This window comes from Sebastes fasciatus, chromosome 9 (genome assembly GCF_043250625.1).
Source record: "Sebastes fasciatus isolate fSebFas1 chromosome 9, fSebFas1.pri, whole genome shotgun sequence".
Lineage (NCBI taxonomy): Eukaryota > Metazoa > Chordata > Actinopteri > Perciformes > Sebastidae > Sebastes > Sebastes fasciatus.
In genome coordinates this window covers 10348678-10370595 of record NC_133803.1, presented here as the reverse complement: position 1 = coordinate 10370595, position 21918 = coordinate 10348678, and the positions used below count along the sequence as shown (strand labels likewise).

Sequence of the window (21918 nt, the reverse complement as noted above, 5' to 3'; positions counted from 1 at the left end):
CTTAAAGGTCCCTTATTGTTAAAAAGTGAGATTTTCATATATTTTATATTATAAAGCAGGTTTAAATGCTATATAAATACCGTGAAAGTATCAAAACGTTCAATAATACGGAGAAATACACACAGCCCCATATTCAGAAACTGAGTTTTTGAAACAAGCCGTCAGGATTTCTGTCCATTTGTGATGTCACAAATATAAACATTTTTAGACCATTATTACCGGGCCGTTTACCACTCTCTTATATTCCCAGAAGAAGCTTTCTTGTCTCTCCTCTCGTCCTCCCAGACGTCAGCACCGTCCCCTCCCTCAGCAACGGCAGGAACATTCAACTCAACACAATAAATAAATTATTAAAATATAAAACGCCCTCAGTGTAGTCAATAAATAAACTAAACTACCTTCTGCATAGGAACGATACCCCCAGAATACAAATGTACAGTATAAATGCTCCATGACCATGTTAAAAGAACTTGTAACTTTAAAAAATATCAAAAAATAAAAAATAATTAATATATTTCAGACAATTACACAGTGGAAGGCAGCATATTGCACAGCATTATAGTCCATTCAGTTCAGGTGTACTGTGTGTCAGTAATGGTATGGAGGTGAGGTGTGGGGTATTTGTGTCCCTCTTTAACGTCCTTTGCCACCAGTCTTATTGTAGCTGGGAAGAAGCTGTTGTGCTCTGTGAGTGGAGATGCTCTCTTGCTCTCTACTTGGAGAAAATAGTGTCATAGCCATAGAAGCTGCAGGATATGTCAGTGTTTTTTACATTTATCCTTTGATATTGCAATATAGTGTTATTAATTTGTTTTTATTTGTTTGTTTGTTTTATTGATACAACAAACATTAATTACTTCTTTATTGTTTTCTTCCATTGCATGTTCTTTTTAAAAATCTATATATTGTAATTTGCTTAATGAATTGTATATATGTATATATATATATATATATATATATATATGTTTTTTTATTTTTTTTATTTTTATTTATTATTGAATTGACGCTTTAGCAATATTGTTCACCTGACAGTCATGCCAATAAAGCAAATTGAATTGAATTGAATTGACTGAATTTACAGGTGTTGCACTGTTTTCTGCGACCCGTTAGATTCAGATATCTCTCTACCTGAGCTCAATATGTCTATAAAACTATTACAACATGAATAATTGGTCTCATCTTAAAGGTCCCATATTGTAAAAAGTGAGATTTTCATGTCTTTTATATTAAGATAAGATAAGATATTACTTTATTAGTCCCGCAGTGGAGAAATTTGCAGTGTACAGCAGCAAAGGGGATAGTGCAAAAAACAAGATGCATCAGCTAATACAGTAAAAAAAAAAAAAAAGCTAAACAAAGTGTAATAAAATATGAACCATTTAAATAGAAGGAAGTATAAAAATAGGAGCAGTATATACAGTATGGACAATAAACAGACTATTAACAAAATTGCACGAGTGGAAAATGATATTGCACAGTGAGAATGAATGAATGAAAATAATGAAAACCTGAAAATATCAGGTAATTGTCAGTTTTTGGTGTGTAAGTGTATGTGGTCAACTGGGAGCAGTGCTGGTTGTGGAGTCTGACAGCTGCAGGAAGGAAGGACCTGCGATAGCGCTCCTTCACACACTTTGGGTCGCTGAAGGAGCTCTACAGTACTGAGAGACATTATAAAGCAGGTTTAAATTCTATATAAATACTGTGAAAGTATCAAAACGCTAAGTAATACGGAGAAAGACACACAGCCCTTATTCAGAAACTGAGCTTTTGAAACAAGCCGTCAGGATTTCTGTCCATTTGTGATGTCACAAATATACAATTTTTAGACCATTACACGGTTTTCAGGTGGAATTTCATTAATTAATTAATTAATTCATTCATTCATTCTCACTGTGCAATCTAATTTTCCACATACAGCACTTAAACCTACTTTATGATATAAAATACATGAAAATCTCACTTTTTACAATATGGGATCTTAAACATCTTTCCTTCCATCTGCTAGGTGTCCATATTTCCCATAGCCTCTGAAGGCATCACATGGCAAAGTGCGCCTGCGCGGTGCCCTCTCTCTTTCTACACCGACTACCGAGTGAAGACGCTTCCTTCTGCCGCCATCCTTCATCCATCACACAGCCTGCAGACTAGACAGCAACACCAACCTGAACCTAGACATGAGCTTCACAGTGGAGGAGAGGGGGAAACCCAACTCCCTGAGCTACCGCCTGTTCTTCAGTGAGTACAAACCGAGTAGAGATGATACAGCTTTGTCACTGTTTGCTACTTTCAGGTCTAGCTGCGACCTCCCACGTGTCACTTATTCACTTATTGCTGCTTTTTTTAGTTGCGATAGTGATAATAGTATGTTCTTACACAAATCTCCACTCGTTTGAGTAGTGGTAACTGCTCGGTTTGAGCCACGTAGCTGAAGTTGAGCCAACCAGTTGTGCCGGTTTTCGACCTCCGGGGTGGTCCCGGTGATTTGGTTTCTGACATGACGTCACGTTGAACTTTGTAGGTGGAAGTTTGTTAATTCGGGAAATCTCGCCAGGTACTTAAACACGTCATCTAGCATATAATCATAAAGAGTTGGAGTTGGTGAGACAACGCCCTCCCTGATAATAATAATGCCTTAGTAAACCCTTAAATGCTCACTGTAGTTGCACAGACAGATTATTGATTATCCTTTATAATTTATTGTAGTTTCCTCATAATTTGTTGTCATATTTATTAGAAATGCTTGCACACACTTTTCATCTGATCCAGAGATTTGCACTTTACTTATAGGACAGTATCTAAACAATATATTAATATATGTAGCCTACCTTATAACCTTATGTTCTGGAAACTGCTCAGATCCCCCTAATTGTCAGTCTACCTAGGAAAGCCATCCATCCTCTGAATGCTCTAGGTCTCTAGTTTGTGGTTGTAAAGTTTCATGAGGCTGTGATTATCCTACAGGTCACCACAGGTCATTTTATACAGTGAGGTTAAAAAAAAAAAAAATGGTCTCACTACAATGAAATGGCTTCTATGGGGAACTAACATCATCACACATGAATACAGTTGGGCTCATTAGATCCACAAGAGTCTCAGCTTTACAGTGAAACCCAATTTATGTAATTCTAAGACAGTTTATGGACCCCAGTATGCAGAAATATTCAAACACACCATTTTAGAAAAGGTGGAAATAACACATTTATACTGCATTCATAAAACTGCATGTTTTTTGCCCCAAACTGCATGTGATTATCATAAAGTGGGCATGTCTGTAAAGTGGAGACTCGTGGGTACCCATAGAACCCATCTTCATTCACATATCTTGAGGTCAGAGGTCAAGGGACCCCTTTGAAAATGGCCATGACGGTTTTTCCTCGACAAAATTTAGCCTAACTTTGGAGGGTTATTTAGCCTCCTTCCCGACATACTAGTATGACGTGATTGGTACAAATAGATTCCTTTGAAATTAGGTTTTCTAGTTTCATATGATGTTTGTACTTTCACTCTAAGCTCTAAAACTCAGCCTGCTACAGCCTCTGAAAGACAGTCAAGTCGGATCCCGCGGGTCTCAGAGGATTAAAGACAAACCCAGTCTCAGGTCTGTCAGAATAAGTCACTAGTCTTCATCATCATGAATGATAAGACTTTAAACTGACACTGCTGGTTATGTCAGGTGCATTGTCTTGGATAGGCCATGCTATACGGGCAAAAAATGCATCAACCGTAATCTGTATTTTTTCATCAAGCAGCTCATTGACACACCTTCAGCCAGAAGTGAAAGTAAGCAGTAATGAAAACCTCTGTACTCTCTTAGCTAATCCACTAGACATGATGATGACGTGATTTTCCTAGCGCATGACGTTCAGGAGTTGATATGAGACAGATAAGAGCAGCTTGTATGTATCCATGTTCATACAGGGTTTAATCTGATTGTTTTACAGGAAATGCTGAGGGAAAGTACGTCTCACCGTTCCATGACATACCAATGTATGCTGATGAAAGTCAGGTAAGGTAGCATGTCACCCTTTACCCCATTAAATAGACACATATATATTACGCTTTAAATCTACCCACTGGTTAATTGCCACAAGCAGTGCTGCCATGAAGATGTAGTTGACCAGAGTATTACAGACACTGACCTGGTTTAAATAAATAGCAAGGTCGTAGTCCATTTGTGAAGGCAATGACCTTTACTCTTTATTCTCAGTGCTGTGTCAATATCTCTTGTGATTGCAGTAGATTATTCATTATTTCATCTCTCTGAAACAATTAATCCGATTTATTAATGGAAAAGTTATGACCAAAGCAATGAAAGTAAAAACCAGAATGTAGCACATTTATATAAGAATTGATGTGTTTTCAAATTGTGTCGTTTTCATAATAATTTAAAGATGCTTATGACAGATTCTTGTCTCTTACAGAACATCTTCCACGTGGTTGTTGAAGTACCAAGGTGGACAAATGCAAAGATGGAGGTACGAGTGTCAAATAATCTTCCACCATCAACTTTTGGATCAGATTTTAGCAGCTTTGGCTTTAGTTTGACCACAATGTATTAAACATTTTATCTGTTAATCCAATACGTTTTAAATGTTTTCATTAACCCATGGCTTATATAATGTCTCAAACCGTAAAATAACATGTAATCCTTCATTTGAATGTTAAACAACATTGAACATCAAGATTTACCATTTCTAGCCTTGTCATTATTTAAAGGGGACCTATTATACGTTTGTGCTTTTTCTCTTTCTTTTAGTGTGTTATATAGTTTTTTTGTGCATATAAAATGTCTGCAGAGTTACAAAGCCCAAAGTCCACGCCAAAGGGATATAGTCTGCCCCACAGAAACACTGCTCCTGAACTGCCTGAAACGTCTTGCTTGAAGTCCTGCCTTTTCTTCTGTAACATAGTGATGTCATCAAGTAACACATTTGCATAATACCCGCCTAGCGGCTAGTTTGGCACACCCTCAAACAAAACTAGCAAGAGCGGAGCTGGAGCGGAGTCCAAAGAGTTTGCTTCGGTTGACCAATCACAACAGAGTGGGCCAGCTGACCAATCAGAGCAGACTGGGCCTTTCGGGAGGGAGGGGCAGGAGGTCAAACAGAGCGTTTCAGACAGAGGGTGAAAAGAGGTGCTGCAGCACAGCCGCTATGAGAAAAGTAAAGCGTTTTTTGAACATTAAAGCATGTAAACATGTTCTAGTACTACAAGTTCAAATGTGAAGTTCCTCTGTTGCAGTAAGACATCACTAATGCACTTTAACATGAATGAAATTTGTCTTTTCTAGAGCTAATCATTTCTTTAAAAGTAACAGCAAAACAATTTATTTTCAGATCGCTACAAAAGACCCCATGAACCCAGTAAAGCAAGATGTGAAGAAGGGCAAATTGCGATTTGTTGCCAATGTTTTCCCACATAAGGGCTACATATGGAACTACGGAGCCATTCCTCAGGTTAGTGTTTTTTTTTTTTTATACAAATGTGTCCTTCCGAAAAAAACTGTGATGGTGTAAGATCAGTCCTGCAGCGTTTAAAATGTTCAGTTGTTTTACTTAATTCAGCTGGCATGCTTTGTTCTGTGTTGTTTCAGACATGGGAAGATCCCGCACACAAAGATAGAGACACCGGCTGCTGCGGTGACAACGATCCCATTGACGTCTGCGAGATCGGCACTAAGGTACAACAACACTAGTTGATGATTTAACATTTAATTACGTAAATGTTTGTCATCTTTCATTAGGTCATTTCATTGAAAAAGGATAATACTGCTGATGACAACAGGAAATTTACTGCAAACGTCCTCTCTAGGTGTGTTCCCGTGGGGAGGTAATCAAAGTGAAGGTGCTCGGGATCCTGGCAATGATCGATGAGGGCGAGACTGATTGGAAAGTGATTGCAATCAATGTGGAGGACCCTGAAGCCAAGGACTTCAACAGTAAGAACTGCTTTTTTTCCCTCTTGTCTGAGTTTCTGAGCAGTCCTGCGTCAGTCATACTGAACTTTATTTTGTTTTGTCCTCTTCTCTATTCAGACATCGGTGACGTCGAGCGACTGAAACCCGGTTACCTGGAGTCCACGGTCGACTGGTTCAGGAGGTACAAAGTGCCAGACGGGAAACCAGAGAACCAGTTTGCTTTCAACGACGAGTTCAAAGACAAGGTCTCCGCACCTAACACACCTTATTTAGCCATCATTTTTACTGTGACAGATGGTTTTAGATTAATCTCAAGCACTTTTCTGCTTTGTCTGAGTTGCTTGCTCCCTTTCAAACAGTTAGCTTTCTCAGCTGTGAGAAACTACGCTTTCAAGGAAACACAGTTGTCAAACTTGTGCAAACTTTACTTGAACTAGAATTTTAAATTTAATTAAGTACAGATTTTTTTTTCTATGAATGTTAACTGTAACAAAAAATACTTTCAGCTAAGCACTTACTGTTTTTTTGTGTTTCAGGACTTTGCCATTGAAGTAATCAAGAGCACTCACAACTTCTGGAAAGCCCTCATTTCCCAAAAGACCGATGCTGGTGAACTGAGCTGGTAAACACTGTTCTTACTGATTTAACCACAGCAAAAAAAAATACAGCTTCTTTTAGGACAAATGTGATCTGAAAATCATCATTCATTTATGGCTTCTAATCTACGAATGTCTTGTCATGCAATACAGCAAAAACACGTGTGTCTCGGGAAGTGACAGCCCGTACTGCTGTTCAGCGGACGAGGCTAAAGCTTTTGTTGGTGAAGTAAGTACGATTTTTCTTTTTGCAAAATAACGACATCTGTCTACACCAGACCTCATTCCTCTTTGATTATTATTTCATAACTGATGTTTCACTCTATTTTTAGACATGTCCCTGTGGAAAAGAAGAACCTATCCCCTCTTCAGGTAGCTTTTTAAATAAATATTCCTGTAAATAATGATTATTGGATTTCTGCTGAACTTGATTGATCTGACGTGAGATTGACATTCATGTTTTCATTTGCAGTAGATAAATGGTTCTACTATGAGAAGAAGTAAACCGGGAGCGGGTTGGATTGGAGCAGATTGAAAGGCTCATCTCTCATAGGAATACTTGAAGATGGTCTTACCAATGGGAACCAATGGGGTGACGGGATGGGACGTGGCTGGTCGGGTCTGGGCTGGCTTATTCCCTGTAGATGAAGAAATAATGGTTAAATACTGTAGAGAAAGTCAAAATTCAAAAAAAGTACTCATGTCTTGACCAATGAATTTTCACGTATTTAACAAAGTTCTCTTTGACAATGTACTGTCTTAAACAATGTCTGTAGATACTCGTGTCATCATGTATGAGACTCTGAACTGCTTTAATAAAGCTCTGGTTAAATTATCATCAAAGTGTGATTTTGTTTTTTTGCACAGCACAATTTATTCTAAATTAGAAGATGAGGACTTCTGTGTCAAGTTTAATGAGCAGAGTTGTTAGTATGCGAGTTTTGAGGAAATAAAGTTGAATTTTTTTTTATTCTCATTGTCATACTGCTGCCACCCAGTGTTCAGTACTCTCCATTACTTTTCTTTTTGCAATGTAATATGTTTACATGTATACTTCACTGTTTTCACAAGTATTTTAGGTTATTCCTTTCGGCTTAATGTTTGTGATTAATGTATACTATCAGGTTTTTGCACCGCATTGTGCTTTCTTTAACAATTTCTATGGACCTATGAAGAAAAAAAATGATGTATAATGGCAAAATAAATTCTGGATTTGTAGTTACAGACATGGGGGATTGTTTAAGAAAATTTGTGAATCAAAATCTACTCAACAGGATCATGACATTTACAATGAAATTAATATTTCAGTCCTTAAATTCAAAAAATATATTACGACATCTTTAACAGAACTTTAAATTGTGTGCATGTGTACAGTATATGTGTTTGAGTAGATATATGTCATATATGACCATCTAGCCTCATTCAATGGCAAACACACCCATTATCCACATCACACACACACACACATTATAATGTGTCTATCTAATAATTCACATTGTAATGTAAATGTAATGTAAATGTAATATAACTTATTATTTTAATTGAGCTTCCCAGCAAAAAGTATTTCACACGTTTGTACCTGTATAACCGGCGTGACAATACATATCTTGAATATTGAATCTTGAATCATTCTTCAACCTGCTTTTATCCCCTTGTGTTGTTTTTGCTTTGTTTCGTTTTGTTTTTGTACTTTATTAGTCTTTGTATAATATATTTTGGTCTTTTTATATATGTCCCTACACATGTATTCACTTGTTTCGTAAAAATCACTTTATAACACAATAAAAAAAAAAAAAAGAATGAATTTTCATGTGTTACTATTGTATAAAAATTACATATTAAATATTCCAAAAATGCAGCAGTAAAAGTCTTAACTGTAAAAGACAGTGAGTGAGAGTTTATGGTTCATTTTTAAGAGAGCAACATGACTGGCATGTGTTGGCCCCGCCCTCTTTATAAGCCATACAGTGACGTATTTCCGGCCAGCTGTCAAACTCTCAGGCTACATGCCAGTGGACGGGACAGAGACCAAAGACCAGCAGATCAGGTTATTAATCCAGCAGATCAAGGTAATACAACAAATCATATATTAAGTTTACATTGTTCCAGTTAGCACCTTTCATTGTAAGAGTAGTTTTCTGCTCGTTGAACCACTTTCCTGACGATATAAAGGTTTTAGTTTAGCTATAGTCCTCTGTGCGCAGCTCCTGTTGTTTACTATATGTATCATTGTTTACCTGTCTGACAGCTGATATCGTTACTACCATGCTACACGTGATAAAGCCGAACTGTGGCAGCAATCGTGAAATCACTGGAACAAACATGTCTGAGGAGCTCAGTCATGAGTTTAGTGGCCTGTCGTGTGTTATGGTGTAAATCATGTATATTTGTTATGGGACACTGGTTGGAGATTTGCATAATAACCTGTTTTTGAGGGCTGACTCAGTACACGGTGCCTTTTTCTGTTATAATATTTAATCCACAGATTTAGGGACTAAATGCAATACTTTATAAATGGAGTTTGGTGTTTACAAATGACCCATCTGAAACATTAAAGTAATCAACAAAGCCTTAGTCACTGAAGGCCTCAACATACACTGCAACAAGCACATCAAGTCTCACATGGAGTGACAGGTGTGTGTGTGTGAGTGTGTGAGAGGGAAGCAGGGGGTGACTGCCGAGATCAAGTGTCCTTGCCACTACTTGTCATAAAAATAGTCAGAGGAAGATCAGTGTGACTTAGTGAGAGAGCTCTCAGAACAAACTAGCATCTAAAAAATCATCTAAAGCCTGTTTGTTGTTTAGTTTGCCCTCCTTTTCCTTTCATGCTTTAAAGCTTGTGTGTGATTACACAGAGCTTATACACATACCAGCAGAGTAATCCAGGGGTCAGGAATAATGATTAACAATGAGCTTCAGTGTTAGATCCTGTCCTTTTGCAACATTATTCTGTCTTTATGCGCTGTGTTTTTATTTGTTTAATTTACTCATGTATGCTTGACTCATGATGGGAGAGGTTGGCTTGGTTAAGGCTTGACAGCAACTTGTGCTAATCACCGCTGTGTTCTTCTTTAATGCGCCATGATAAGTAATGTCAGTTGTTTTGATCTGTATTACAGGCAGTCCAGAGAAATGTCTTTTATATTTGACTGGATCTACAGGAGCTTCAGCAGTGTCTTGCAGCTATTAGGTAGAGTATTGTTAATTTTTTCTCAAACAGCCCTAACCACATTGTGCTATTTGACATCACCCTCCTCCACTCCACGCCTATTTCGGAGCAAAAAAATACCTGAAATGACAGACCCAAATTAAAATGGCCGAAGCACACAATCCCCACTGACTTTATGAATGAATAAAATGTCTTGCCAGAAAGGAAACTTCCCAAAGTTTCTTGTGAAAGTGTCAGAAACATTATATGCTTGACGGAAATAGAGCAGTAGGCCTTTCATTTTTTTGTCAGTCTGCATAACTGTCTGTCCATTTGTCAGTAGAGGTCAGGGAAACTATGGGGCTACAGACAAAATTCCTAGCACAAATAGCACAAAATATGACAATTATGCAGGTTATTTTAATGAATAGGTCAAGGTAGATCTCTGAGAAAAGCTATTTAGGAGACTCCAAATGTGCACTTGGTAAAGGTATGTTATTCTGAATCATTAGAAGTCTATTTCTATTGACATTGTACATTCACTAATTTCAGCCCAAATCCTCACAACTGTGCAGATTTTCATATTGATACCATATTCATATCATATACAGATTTGTTTTTGGTATTATCTAGCCCCTAGATTCCCAACCTGGGGTTCCTGACCCCACTAGGGGTCACCAAAGCTTCACTGGGAGGTCGCAAGGCTTTTAAGATTTTAAGGGGTGTAAGACAGCTTTTTAAAAAAAAATATATATACAGTTGACCTAAGAGCTAATAGAACAATGGCTAAGTGTCAGGGAGAAGAAAACACTGAATTTGTTAAAAAAAGAAGCCTATAAAGTATGTATGTTGTTTAAAAAAACATAATACAACCAGAGAATTGTATTAAAAGTTCCAGGAGAACTCATCTCTGATGCAATATTTACAGGATCTGCTCAAAATTCATCCGAATCACTCATTTTACACTAACTTCCTGCAGTTATTTTGTTCACTATTTGGGTTAATTGTAGTTTATCAGTTGTTTTGTACTGTTATTGTTATGTATTGAATATAATATAAAATATCCATAAAATACGTCACTTAGTCGGGGGTCTTCAGTTTACTCAATGATACCAAGGGGTCCCTCAAGGAAAACGGTTGGGAACTACTGATCTAGCCTATGTTTCTAAAAACAAGATGCCATAAATGTGTAATAACACAGATTTATTAGAACTTCAATGGCACTCCTGAATAAGACAAAAAAGAAAGAAAAAATACCTTGTTGTTTATGACTGTGGGGCCTCCCTGTCCTCTTCAATGCAGAGATAAAAACAAAAAACACATTTATAGTGAGGTTATATTAAATTCATATTAATTGTTTTCCTTTTATCCTCAGGGTTGTACAAGAAGAGCGGCAAGCTAGTGTTCCTCGGACTAGACAATGCCGGAAAAACAACGCTCCTGCACATGCTCAGGGATGACAGGCTAGGACAGCACGTGCCAACGCTACATCCAAGTACATCCAGCGATTTGACATGTTGTCTGTTCTGCCGTCACTCACGTATTTCTTGCCTCATCGCTTTATCTAAAGTCAGTGCTTCCCCTCCCCTCTGTCCTCAGCATCTGAGGAGCTGACCATAGCTGGGATGACCTTTACGACGTTTGACCTTGGAGGTCACACACAAGGTGGGAATAAGAGAAAATGCTGTTTGATTCGCTGGCAGCTGTGTGTTACATGAATGCTGAAACTGTGTTGCTCTCACAGCACGAAGGATTTGGAAGAACTACCTCCCAGCCATAAACGGTATCGTCTACATGGTGGATTGTGCGGATCATGAGCGACTAGCAGAGGCTAAAGTTGAACTGGATGTAAGTTAATTATATTGATCTCATCTGTATATCGACACACAGAAACTCTTTGGTGTATATTTGACACTTTCTGTCTGCAGGCTCTGTTGACGGATGAAACCATCTCGAACGTCCCGGTTCTGATCCTGGGGAATAAGATCGACCGTCCGGAGGCCATCAGTGAGGATGGGCTCAGAGGAGTCTTTGGTCTTCATGGACAGACAACAGGAAAGGTAATGAACACACGTGGGATTAAATGATGCGAATGGAACCTGTGTGGTGGAAAGTAGTAGAAACACTATAACGACATATTTGCTGTAGTTACTCCTTACTCTGCTTTATGACTTCAATAAATAGTAAATCCATGCCGTCTGGTCGTTCAAGGACATTTTCACTGAATAACAACAACAGCGAGCTTCACAAATCTCACAAGGCCAGACCTACCTTCCTTTCAGCGCAGAACAAAAGTTTTATTGCACTGCTGCTCTGAGATAGTTGAAAACTCGAATACAAATTTGAATTGCCAAGGTTAGGCGTGAATGTGCTTAGATCACCACTGGTCTCGTTAAACACGGTGACAGCGGGGGGGCAATAGATAGTGAACCATTTGGAATGATTTGTGTCATTAAGTCAGATCACAGCTCTACAAATATCACACCACACGCCACCCTCTCTGTCGTACAACATGCAGAAAGTTACAGGTTTAAGATATTGATCGTACACGTTCAATGTCCATGGTAAAAGATATTGAAATGTTTAGGTTGTGATTTAGAGTAACAGTGTGTAACATTTCGGGGGATCTTTTAGCAGAAATGGTATATAATATTCATAACTATGTTTTCATTAGTGTATAATAGGGATGAGCCAAATGCTTCAAAGCTTCGACTGTTGCCATGGTATTCAACCTCCAAATCACTATACGAATGCTTTGTTTTTGAAAATGTTTTCATTTTTTATATATAAGTATGTAATATTAATAATAAAGTATAAATCCCAAAATAGTCCATGAAATAAGGAATAATCCCACAACATTATTCATTATTCATATTCAACATGAATTATTATTAGTTATTCTCAGACAGATATCGCTGTTTGGGACTGTCGAGACAGCCCTAGTGTATAATCTCCTGAAACAGAATCGTTGTGTTTTCGTTAGTTTAGAACGAGTCCTTCATATCTGCATAAGGAGCGGGTCCTCTTCATGGAGTCCACCATGTTGCTCCACCATGTTTCTACAGTAGCCCGGAATGGACAAACCAAACACTGGCTCTAGAGAGAGACTTTCACGTTTTTACGTTACCTGAAGGCCAAAGTAGTTGTCCAACATGCTTGAGAAACTGCGGTAACGTGAGCCGCAGAGTGCAAAACTGTGTTACTGCCAGCCGCCGTCTGACTTCCGTTGCTCCCAAAGTAGTGTTATTATGTTAAGGATGGCCTCTGAGCGAGCCGAACAGCGTTAACGCGGTTTTGCACCTAACGGCTCACGTTACCGCAGTCTTGGAAAAGGAGGAGTGAGCAGGAGGGGTATTCGGTTGGTTGCAATCTGCAACCACACCAAAAGATGTCACCAAATCCTACACACTGTACCTTTAAAATCTGTGTGTGTTTTTGTTTCTTTTCAGGGCAAAGTGTCGCTGAAGGAGCTGAATTTGAGGCCAATGGAAGTTTTCATGTGTAGCGTGCTGAAGAGGCAAGGATACGGAGACGGTTTCCGCTGGCTCTCCCAGTATATTGACTGATTCACGTTCTTTTAATAACCTTGTTTACCTTATTGTTCCACACAAAACTACCTGCCGCAAAGAGACATTTTATTAAATATTTAGGACTTTGACTGTGCGAGTAGGAAATGTGTTACAAGTAGTGTTTTGTGTTCTGTATTCTTCATCAGTATGTTATATCAATCCTACCACAGCGAGTCAAAGACTAAGTTATGAATCATCAGTCTGTATTGTTCAGATTGAGTGTGGAGAATAATCTCCATGGTTTCCACCTTTACTTAAAGCCTGTAGAGAACTCTGTCCGCCATATAGAACCTGTCATCGCTGTGAACCAGTTTTCTGACCCAGGTTTATTTTTAGCTGCTGGTGTAGACTTACAGTGAAGGTCAATTTGGTTAACATTTTGTGCTCGGGGTTGCTCTTCCTTGATTGAGGATGAATATTATAATCATTATATCTTTATATTACCCTACTTCTTTCAAACTAATGGGAATTTTGAAGTACCATAAAATATATTGTCAAAGAACAGAATAGTTTTCCTGGAAAGTGCTGCAGAGGTTTGGTGCCATATTTGTTAATAAGAAAATACAGTAGCCTGCTATCACCAAGGATACTGACAAATCCACTGATTGTATGTTTTTCTTTAATCATTGAAGGGTTTACCACTACAGGCCAATTGTATGAATGTGACCACAAGTGCATTAACTGACATTTTGCCGTGTCAAATAACTGCATCAGCACAGCCAGGTGGTGTAACAAACTCATACTTGGATGCCAAATTACCTGTTTTCATGATGGTTAACTGCTGTGAAACAACTTGAGTACTTTGTGATTAGTGGCTGCTCACAACGGGCAGTGATATTATGAGAGTACTTTGGTGGTGCTTAAAAATAGGGCATGCAAAAAGATATGCATGAAATTACCTCTTAGTGCAATACTACACATTATTTTGTATATAAGCTCTTATTTATATTTTGAAATAAAAATTTGGCTTGCCTTATGTTACATCAAGCTCTGAAGTAATGTATCTGTTACAAAAGGTAGGTCATATTGTTATTAAAACGTGTGAAGTTTGAGCATAATAAATATTTTTGACAATCCTTTAAATCTTTCTTGTCTGACTATTTTTTTAATTAAATTATTTAATACGAAAATGTTTGATACAACCAATTGCAAACATCATTAAACAATACTATTATTACTACAGCGTATAATTATTATCAATGGATAAGGTCAAACTTTTTTTAGGATAATGTTATTACAAATATAATACAAATTAAATATGGAGGACTACGTAAATAGTAATAAAGCATTTAATAACTAATTGAACAATAAAAATAGCCATTAATACATTTGTTTACAAATTGATTTATTAATTTAATTAATTAATTCTGGTGTGGATAGGAGGTCGTGTTGTTCTGGCTCTATCTACCTGGCGTGGAGAGGAGGTTGTTATGCTCTGGATCTATCCGTTTGGCATGGAGAGGAGGTTGTGTTGCTCTGGATCTATCCGTTTGGCGTGGAGAGGAGGTTGTGTTGCTCTGGCTCTATCTATCTGGCGTGGAGAGGAGGTTGTGTTGCTTTGGATCTATCCGTTTGGCGTGGAGAGGAGGTTGTGTTGCTCTGGCTCTATCTGGCATGGAGAGGAGGTCGTGTTGCTCTGGCTCTATCTGGTGTGGAGAGGAGGTTGTGTTGCTTTGGATCTATCTATCTGGCGTGGAGAGGAGGTCGTGTTGCTCTGGCTCCATCTATCTGGCGTGGAGAGGAGGTTGTGTTGCTCTGGCTCTATCTGGCGTGGAGAGGAGGTTGTGTTGCTTTGGATCTATCCGTTTGGCGTGGAGAGGAGGTTGTGTTGCTCTGGCTCTATCTGGCGTGGAGAGGAGGTTGTGTTGCTCTGGCTCTATCTGGCGTGGAGAGGAGGTTGTGTTGCTTTGGATCTATCTATCTGGCGTGGAGAGGAGGTCGTGTTGCTCTGGCTCTATCTATCTGGCGTGGAGAGGAGGTTGTGTTGCTCTGGCTCTATCTGGCGTGGAGAGGAGGTTGTGTTGCTTTGGATCTATCCGTTTGGCGTGGAGAGGAGGTCGTGTTGCTCTGGCTCTATCTGGCGTGGAGAGGAGGTTGTGTTGCTCTGGCTCTATCTGGCGTGGAGAGGAGGTTGTGTTGCTCTGGATCTATCCGTTTGGCGTGGAGAGGAGGTTGTGTTGCTCTGGCTCTATCTATCTGGCATGGAGAGGAGGTCATGTTGCTCTGGCTCTATCCGTTTGGCATGGAGAGGAGGTCTTGTTGCTCTGGTTCTATCTGTTTGGCGGCGCCGGGAAGCTGCTTGACATTTTCCTGGATCCACCTTCTCACATATGTTCCCCTTACATGTATTATTTTTTGTCATATGGATTGTCTATGTTGTATTTTCATTATGTTGTTACTCTGTACACACGACATCTATTGCACGTCTGTCCATCCTGGAAGGGGGATTCCTCCTACTCTTCCTGAGGTTTCCTCCATTTTTTACTTTTTCCCTGTTAAAGTTTTCTTTTGTTGGGGAGGTACTGTAAAGGACAGAGGGTGTCGTATCCTGTACAGATTATAAAGCCCCCTGAGGTTGATTTGTGATTTTGGGCTATACAAATAAAATTGTTTTGACTTGACTTGACTTAATCTATGAATAAATGGACTGAATTACAAAGTAATTCATTATCTGACATTTTACTGGGCAATAAAAAGAATTATAAAAATAATTTACAAATGAAATATTAATCTTAATAGTTAAAATGTATTAATATTAATAGTCAAAATGTACCGCTAAGAAATTATTACACATTTAAACGACAATATGGGGATTGTTTTCCAAATATACCTTTATGTATCCTTTTTTCCAGTATATTTAACATTCATCACATGAATCAGGAAATAAGTAATTTTTGGTAAATATACTGGACTGCTCCATTTCGGTTTATACATTTCACTGCTTTCTTAAAAATAAAAAAAAATAAAAAACTGTTAACACGCAACATTTCCACTTTTTGCTATTAAAATGTATAGCTTTGCATATTGCAAGATTCAAGAGTTTTTTTTGTTGCCGTTTGCACTTATAAGTTCATTGGAATTCTGAGCAGTTTACACCGAGTCAGCTTTAAGAAAAGAAAAAAGGTAGAAAAGGCACAAGGTAATTACAGTACAAAATAAGTAGCACATTCAACTCAACACAATAAATAAATAAATAAATTATTAAAACGTAAAACGCCCTCAGTGTAGTCAATAAATAAACTAAACTACCCTCTGCATAGGAACAATACCCACCACAATACAAATATACAGTATATATGCTTCATAACAGTGTTAAAAGAACTTGTAGCTCTCATAATATATTTTAAAAAAGAATTAATATATTACAGTGCAGTGCAGTGCAGTTAATTAAAGGTGATTTAGGATCCCTTTCAGATCATCATTTTATCAAATGATACCTAAACATTGTACAAACATTGTATTTTCAGTGTCAGAATGCAGACTCATATGTCCCGCCTCCCTGTTTCTGATTGGTTCAGAGCTGTTTGTATTCACATTTCTGACCAATCACATCACTCGATAGATGTCGGGTTTTTCTTGTAGACCAATGAGATTCAACCAGGAAGCTAGAGGACAGAGTCCACGTTATTAAACACCACCGTGGAGACTTCTAGCAGATATAACTCTGGTTTAAACTCGGTGTCAGCGAGCCGTAACCTACCTGGTCAGTATGGAGGTGTGTTTTCTTGTCTCGCCACCGGTTTCTGTGCTGCTTTTCAACAGTTTTCCATCTTCAAGTTGCTAAACTCGACTATAAGGTTTAAAGTTCACCTGCAGCTGACATCATGCAGGTGAAGGACGTGGAGAAGTGTTGCTGTGTAGTCAAGGTGTTTGAGGCTTCTTCGGCAAAGAAAGCAGTGAGCTGCAGCGGAGTCATCGTGCATCCTCAGACCGGGACCGTGATCTGCACCGGCGTCCCGTTCTCCCGTTACACCACCGGTAAACAGCCTCTCTCCTCCGCAGAGCACCGCCTCCTGTCACCGCACAGCTTCAGTGAAACACTCAAAATCAGCCTCGTCTTCTCTACTGACTCAACCCAGTCTGCACAGTCAAACAACACACCTCAACGTGAAGTTTCAGCCGAGTTGTTGATGCTGGTGAACTGCCAGGAGTTCAGCCAGGCTCTCCTGGCTGTCTTCCCGGAGGCTGACCAGTGGCGTTTCCATGGTGACGAGGATGAGGAGCTGATGAGAGATGCCCAGTTCCTCAGTTGGTTCGCTGTACTCAAAGCGAGCGTGGTGGTGGCAGACAGCAGCAGCACAAATGCAGGGACTATCATCCCCTGGCAGAGCAGCTCATCCATCCAGAAAGGCTGCCCGGTGGTTGCGTGTGGCTCACCCTTTGGCTCCCTCTGCTTGGACCTCTTCATCAGCACCCTCAGCAGGGGCATCATCAGCAACCTCACTGGAGAGGACAACGCTGTCATCCTCACAGACGCCCGGTGCTTGCCAGGCACAGAGGGCGGAGGGTTGTTTGCGGCGAAAGGCGCAGACGACGTGCGTCTCCTCGGACTGATCGTGTCGCCGTTTGGTTGGAAGGCGAACGAGTGGATAGGCCTCACCCTGGTCTGCTCCGTCCACCTGATCTTCAGGAGCATCATCAGATGCACGAGAGGTCAAGATCCACTCCGAGATGTCTGGCTCCATCCGGGAGAGGCAGGCCTCCTCATGTCCACCGCAGCAGCCCACGAGTCAAACGCTGTTAAACGCCCCACTGTGTGCTTTGTGGACAGTGGACAGTTCTGGGGCTCGGGGGTCGTCGTCACCTCTCGGCTGGTTGTGACCTGCCGCCACGTTGTCAACGGGAAGTCCACAGTCACCCTGAAGTTCCATCACGGGGACAGGTGACATCTTAACCCCTTTAAGTGTGGGCTGTCAGGAGCTCCCAAACACATCCTTCTCTGAAACAGGAAGGGGTTTGATGCACAGGTGCAACTCATAACATTAACGATGGCTCAGGTTCAATGCTGGTATGCCACCATACACATGTACCAGGGGATGGAATACAGCTATCATTAATGTTATTAATCACACCTGTGTTTTTAAACTCAAACCACATACACATACACACTTAAGTGCATTTGTGGTTCTTGAAGCTCCAGCAAAACTCAACAATGGCACTTCTTTTCAAAGTCACAATAATCCAGACAGTAGTTTATTTATTTATTTATTTGCACATATATAAAACTGCACAAAATCCAGTCAATGAAAAATACAAACAAGAAATGTGTCAGGAGAGGTCAAGAAGCCACAGGCTTATACAAAGGACCTCCCCCCAACCCCAGGAGAAAAAAACTATAACAAAAAAAAGGGACAAAGATCTAAACTAACATCATTTAAAAAATACAACAAAAGTTAAACAACAACAAGAAGTATACAAAATGTGCAGAAAAAACTAACCAAACAGTGGAAAAACAATCCAATAAAAACAATGAAATACATACAAAAGAAATGTTCTCAATAAAACATTTAATCACAAGTAACAGGTTTCATTTACATTTGCTGTTTAGCTGTAATTTTGTGCTACACCACTGGGCACTACCAACCTAAAGATCACTGAGGAAAGTTTATTTGACTGGTGTGAGCAAGAGTTGATAGTAAAAACAGTGGAACTGGTAACTCCTTTCATTTAAAAGCCTCTGAACACCCACACGGGTGTTTTCAGTTATTCTGGCTGATTAGACCTCTGCTTACGATACGATACGATACGATACGATACGATACGATACGATACGATACGATACGATACGATACGATACGATACGATACGATACGATACGATACGATACGATACGATACGATACGATACGATACGATACACTTTATTGTCCCCTTGGGGAAATTTGTTTTGGACTCAGTGCTGCACACCATCAGCTGCCTCCATAGCAGCATCAATAAATAGAAACAAACAACAATCCACACGTAAACAGAGAAACACAAACAATCTAAACCTCAAACAACATATATTGCACATATTCATATTGCATAAGAACTATCTAAAAAGAGAATAAATAAAAGATAAGAATAAGAAGAACATCATGACGCTATTGCACAACCCTCAGCCTCAAGGAACATTGAACATTGAGGTTGAAAGTGGGCCAGAGATTTGATGGGAATTTATGAGGTCACGTATCTTCATCTACCAATAAGAATGATAAAGGTGCAACAAAGTTAACAAGAGGAGGAAAATGTCAATAAAATAATAGTCTGTACACACCCAAGCAGTCCTGAGAAGAGCTCTAATCAACCAGATTAACTGAAAACACCTGTGTGGGTGTTCAGAGGCTTTAAAGGCCCTTCACAACCTTGATTCACCCACACAGGTGTTGTCACTTCTATTACCTGATTGGACCTCTTCTCAGGACTGTGTGTATGTGTAGTTCTACCGTGTTTGATTGACATCTCCCTCAATTTCTTCTGTTAAGACTAACGGGCCCGGTCACATCAGATTTATTTTATTTTATTAACATCACCACATCAGAAAGTGTCACAGTTAAATTCATTCATGTCTCTAACCAAAATATGTGGTTATATATTTGTTATTATGTGATCTGTAGAATATATGCTTTTTACACCTTTACCATTACGCATGGACTTTTGCATGTGTTAATCATCAGGGATGCACCGATCCGACTTTTTCAGTCCCGATATTAATACCTGGGCTTTGCGTATCAGATCCGATACTAGTGTTTAATTAATAAGCTGTATGTGTCACTGTGTAGAAGTGACTGGGATCATTCTTTTATGTGTAAGGCAACATCAGGCTTGACTTAAACATTGCTCTCCTAACTTTGTAAAAACAAAATGTAACAAATAAATACATAGATATACATTTTTAATGCAGCAAGAAATTGGTCAAAACTTAAAAAGGAATTAAAATTCCAGTTTATAATGTATATAGTATATAAACATAGAATGAATAGATCAGCCCTTATTGTCACCGATATCTGATGCAGCTATTTGAGTCAGTATCGACCCAAAATACCGATCCAGTATTGGTATCGGTACATCCCTAGTTAATTACCAAACCAGTAACTACTTCCAACTGCAAAACATCTGTGTGAGTTCAGTGTCTTTTAACAATCTGTAATGTTTCTGATCACAGTGTGTAATGATTTGGCACAAACAATACAGAATATGTAATGTGTGCTGTTTTGTTTTTTTGTCGATTTCCCTTTCACAGAGTCCGTGATGTTGTGGGTGATGTGCTGTTTTCCACTAAAGCCTCTTCGCCCTATGATTTGGCGTTGGTGCAGCTGAGAGACTCCGCCACAGAGGCCGTGGTCCCTCGAATGGCTCAGAGTTACAATCCAGGTTTGATTTCAGTCTTGCTCAGTGGAAACAGAGTAAAACATCTGTTTCTTCACCCTAATAAAACCCTTATAAGATTGATATTCAGCTCGGTTTCTCTGCCTGCAGGTGAATCTGTAGTCGTGGTGGGATATGGTGGCTTGGGTCGGAGGTGTGGTCCGTCCCTGACCTGTGGCGTCCTCTCCAAAACCATCAGCTTGAATGACCAGCCCGTCATGCTTCAGACCACTTGTGCAGTACAAGCAGGGACCAGCGGAGGCGCTGTGGTGCGGACTCACTCAGGGGAGCTGCTGGGTAAGAAACCCTGAAGCTACAAAATCATGTACTCTTTTTGATCAGAGGGGGGCAGATGATGACCACAGAATACTTCACTGTAACAACGCAGCACATGTGTAGAGAGATTGCAGATATACACACCAGATTGCTCCTTCTGCAGTATTCTGCTGTATTTGCAGTTTTTAAGAGTATAAGGATTATTTGCTGTTTTGCAGGCATCGTGGCCAGCAACACGAGGGACTTGGCTGCCAAAGTGACCTACCCGCACCTCAACTTTAGCATCCCAGTGACTGTTTTTCAGAGATCGTTGCAGCACTTTGAGCAGACAAGGGATGTTAATGTGTTCAAAGTGTTGGATACCACAGAAACAGGAGTCAGCACAGTGTGGAGGCTAAAGGGTGCACAAAGCAAACTATAACTGATGCACCTTGAGATATACTAGAGAAAAAGATTAGATGGTTAAATCAATATGGATTATATGCAAAATCATATTAGGTAATCAAATTGATATTATGTTTAATTTTTTAAAACAAAACTGTTTTTTTCAAATATATAACTTAATGTTTCATATCTCAATTTGTTACAAAGACGGGCACAAAGTCACAGATCTGAAGGAGTAAATGCAACTAAAACAAGACTCATTAATTTCTAATGTTGATTCGCTCGCCCAGAATCATGCATCACCTGTGAAATATTAATAAGACCACTTAATGTTAACAGCCAACTTACTTTAATACCTACAGAGATTTTTTTATTGTACTGTAATGTAATTATATTAATAAAAAGAGTTTATTCTGGTGACATTTCGGTATACGCTGGGTATATTTCTGTACACAATTATCACAAATTACCCACATTATGACAACTAAAATACCAAAGGAAGAAGATTACGCGTATTTTTCTCTATGTAAATTCATAAAGTGCATCAAGTTTCACTTCTAGCATCTAAGCCTTAGTTATTTTAAGGTTACAGCATGAAAAAAAAGACATTTCACTTTGTATGTGTTAGGATTTACACTCAGCTCTGTTCTATATGGCTTGTTTTCACCAAGCAGGAGGA

General features: G+C 39.2%; 3 protein-coding genes across 3 annotated transcripts; all 3 read left to right on the top strand.

Annotated features, from left to right (window-relative positions):
• The first annotated feature begins 2066 nt into the window (after positions 1 to 2066).
• ppa1b (inorganic pyrophosphatase 1b) lies at positions 2067 to 7359 on the top strand. Its single transcript, XM_074645968.1, has 11 exons — positions 2067 to 2238; positions 3945 to 4009; positions 4425 to 4478; positions 5340 to 5459; positions 5597 to 5683; positions 5815 to 5941; positions 6038 to 6165; positions 6457 to 6542; positions 6670 to 6745; positions 6849 to 6888; positions 6989 to 7359. The coding sequence occupies exons 1-11, from the start codon at positions 2178 to 2180 to the stop codon at positions 7018 to 7020; spliced, it is 876 nt and encodes a 291-aa protein (XP_074502069.1). The 5' UTR covers positions 2067 to 2177; the 3' UTR covers positions 7021 to 7359.
• A 1089-nt stretch (positions 7360 to 8448) lies between these two features.
• Positions 8449 to 16598, top strand: sar1ab (secretion associated, Ras related GTPase 1Ab). Its single transcript, XM_074645967.1, has 7 exons — positions 8449 to 8585; positions 9636 to 9706; positions 11040 to 11159; positions 11264 to 11329; positions 11409 to 11512; positions 11593 to 11724; positions 13114 to 16598. Exons 2-7 carry the CDS (start codon positions 9649 to 9651, stop codon positions 13228 to 13230), a joined length of 597 nt encoding a protein of 198 aa, XP_074502068.1. The 5' UTR covers positions 8449 to 8585; positions 9636 to 9648; the 3' UTR covers positions 13231 to 16598.
• A 195-nt stretch (positions 16599 to 16793) lies between these two features.
• Positions 16794 to 21661, top strand: tysnd1 (trypsin like peroxisomal matrix peptidase 1). Its single transcript, XM_074645966.1, has 4 exons — positions 16794 to 18115; positions 20455 to 20585; positions 20691 to 20876; positions 21074 to 21661. Exons 1-4 carry the CDS (start codon positions 17058 to 17060, stop codon positions 21274 to 21276), a joined length of 1578 nt encoding a protein of 525 aa, XP_074502067.1. The 5' UTR covers positions 16794 to 17057; the 3' UTR covers positions 21277 to 21661.
• Positions 21662 to 21918: the final 257 nt, after the last annotated feature.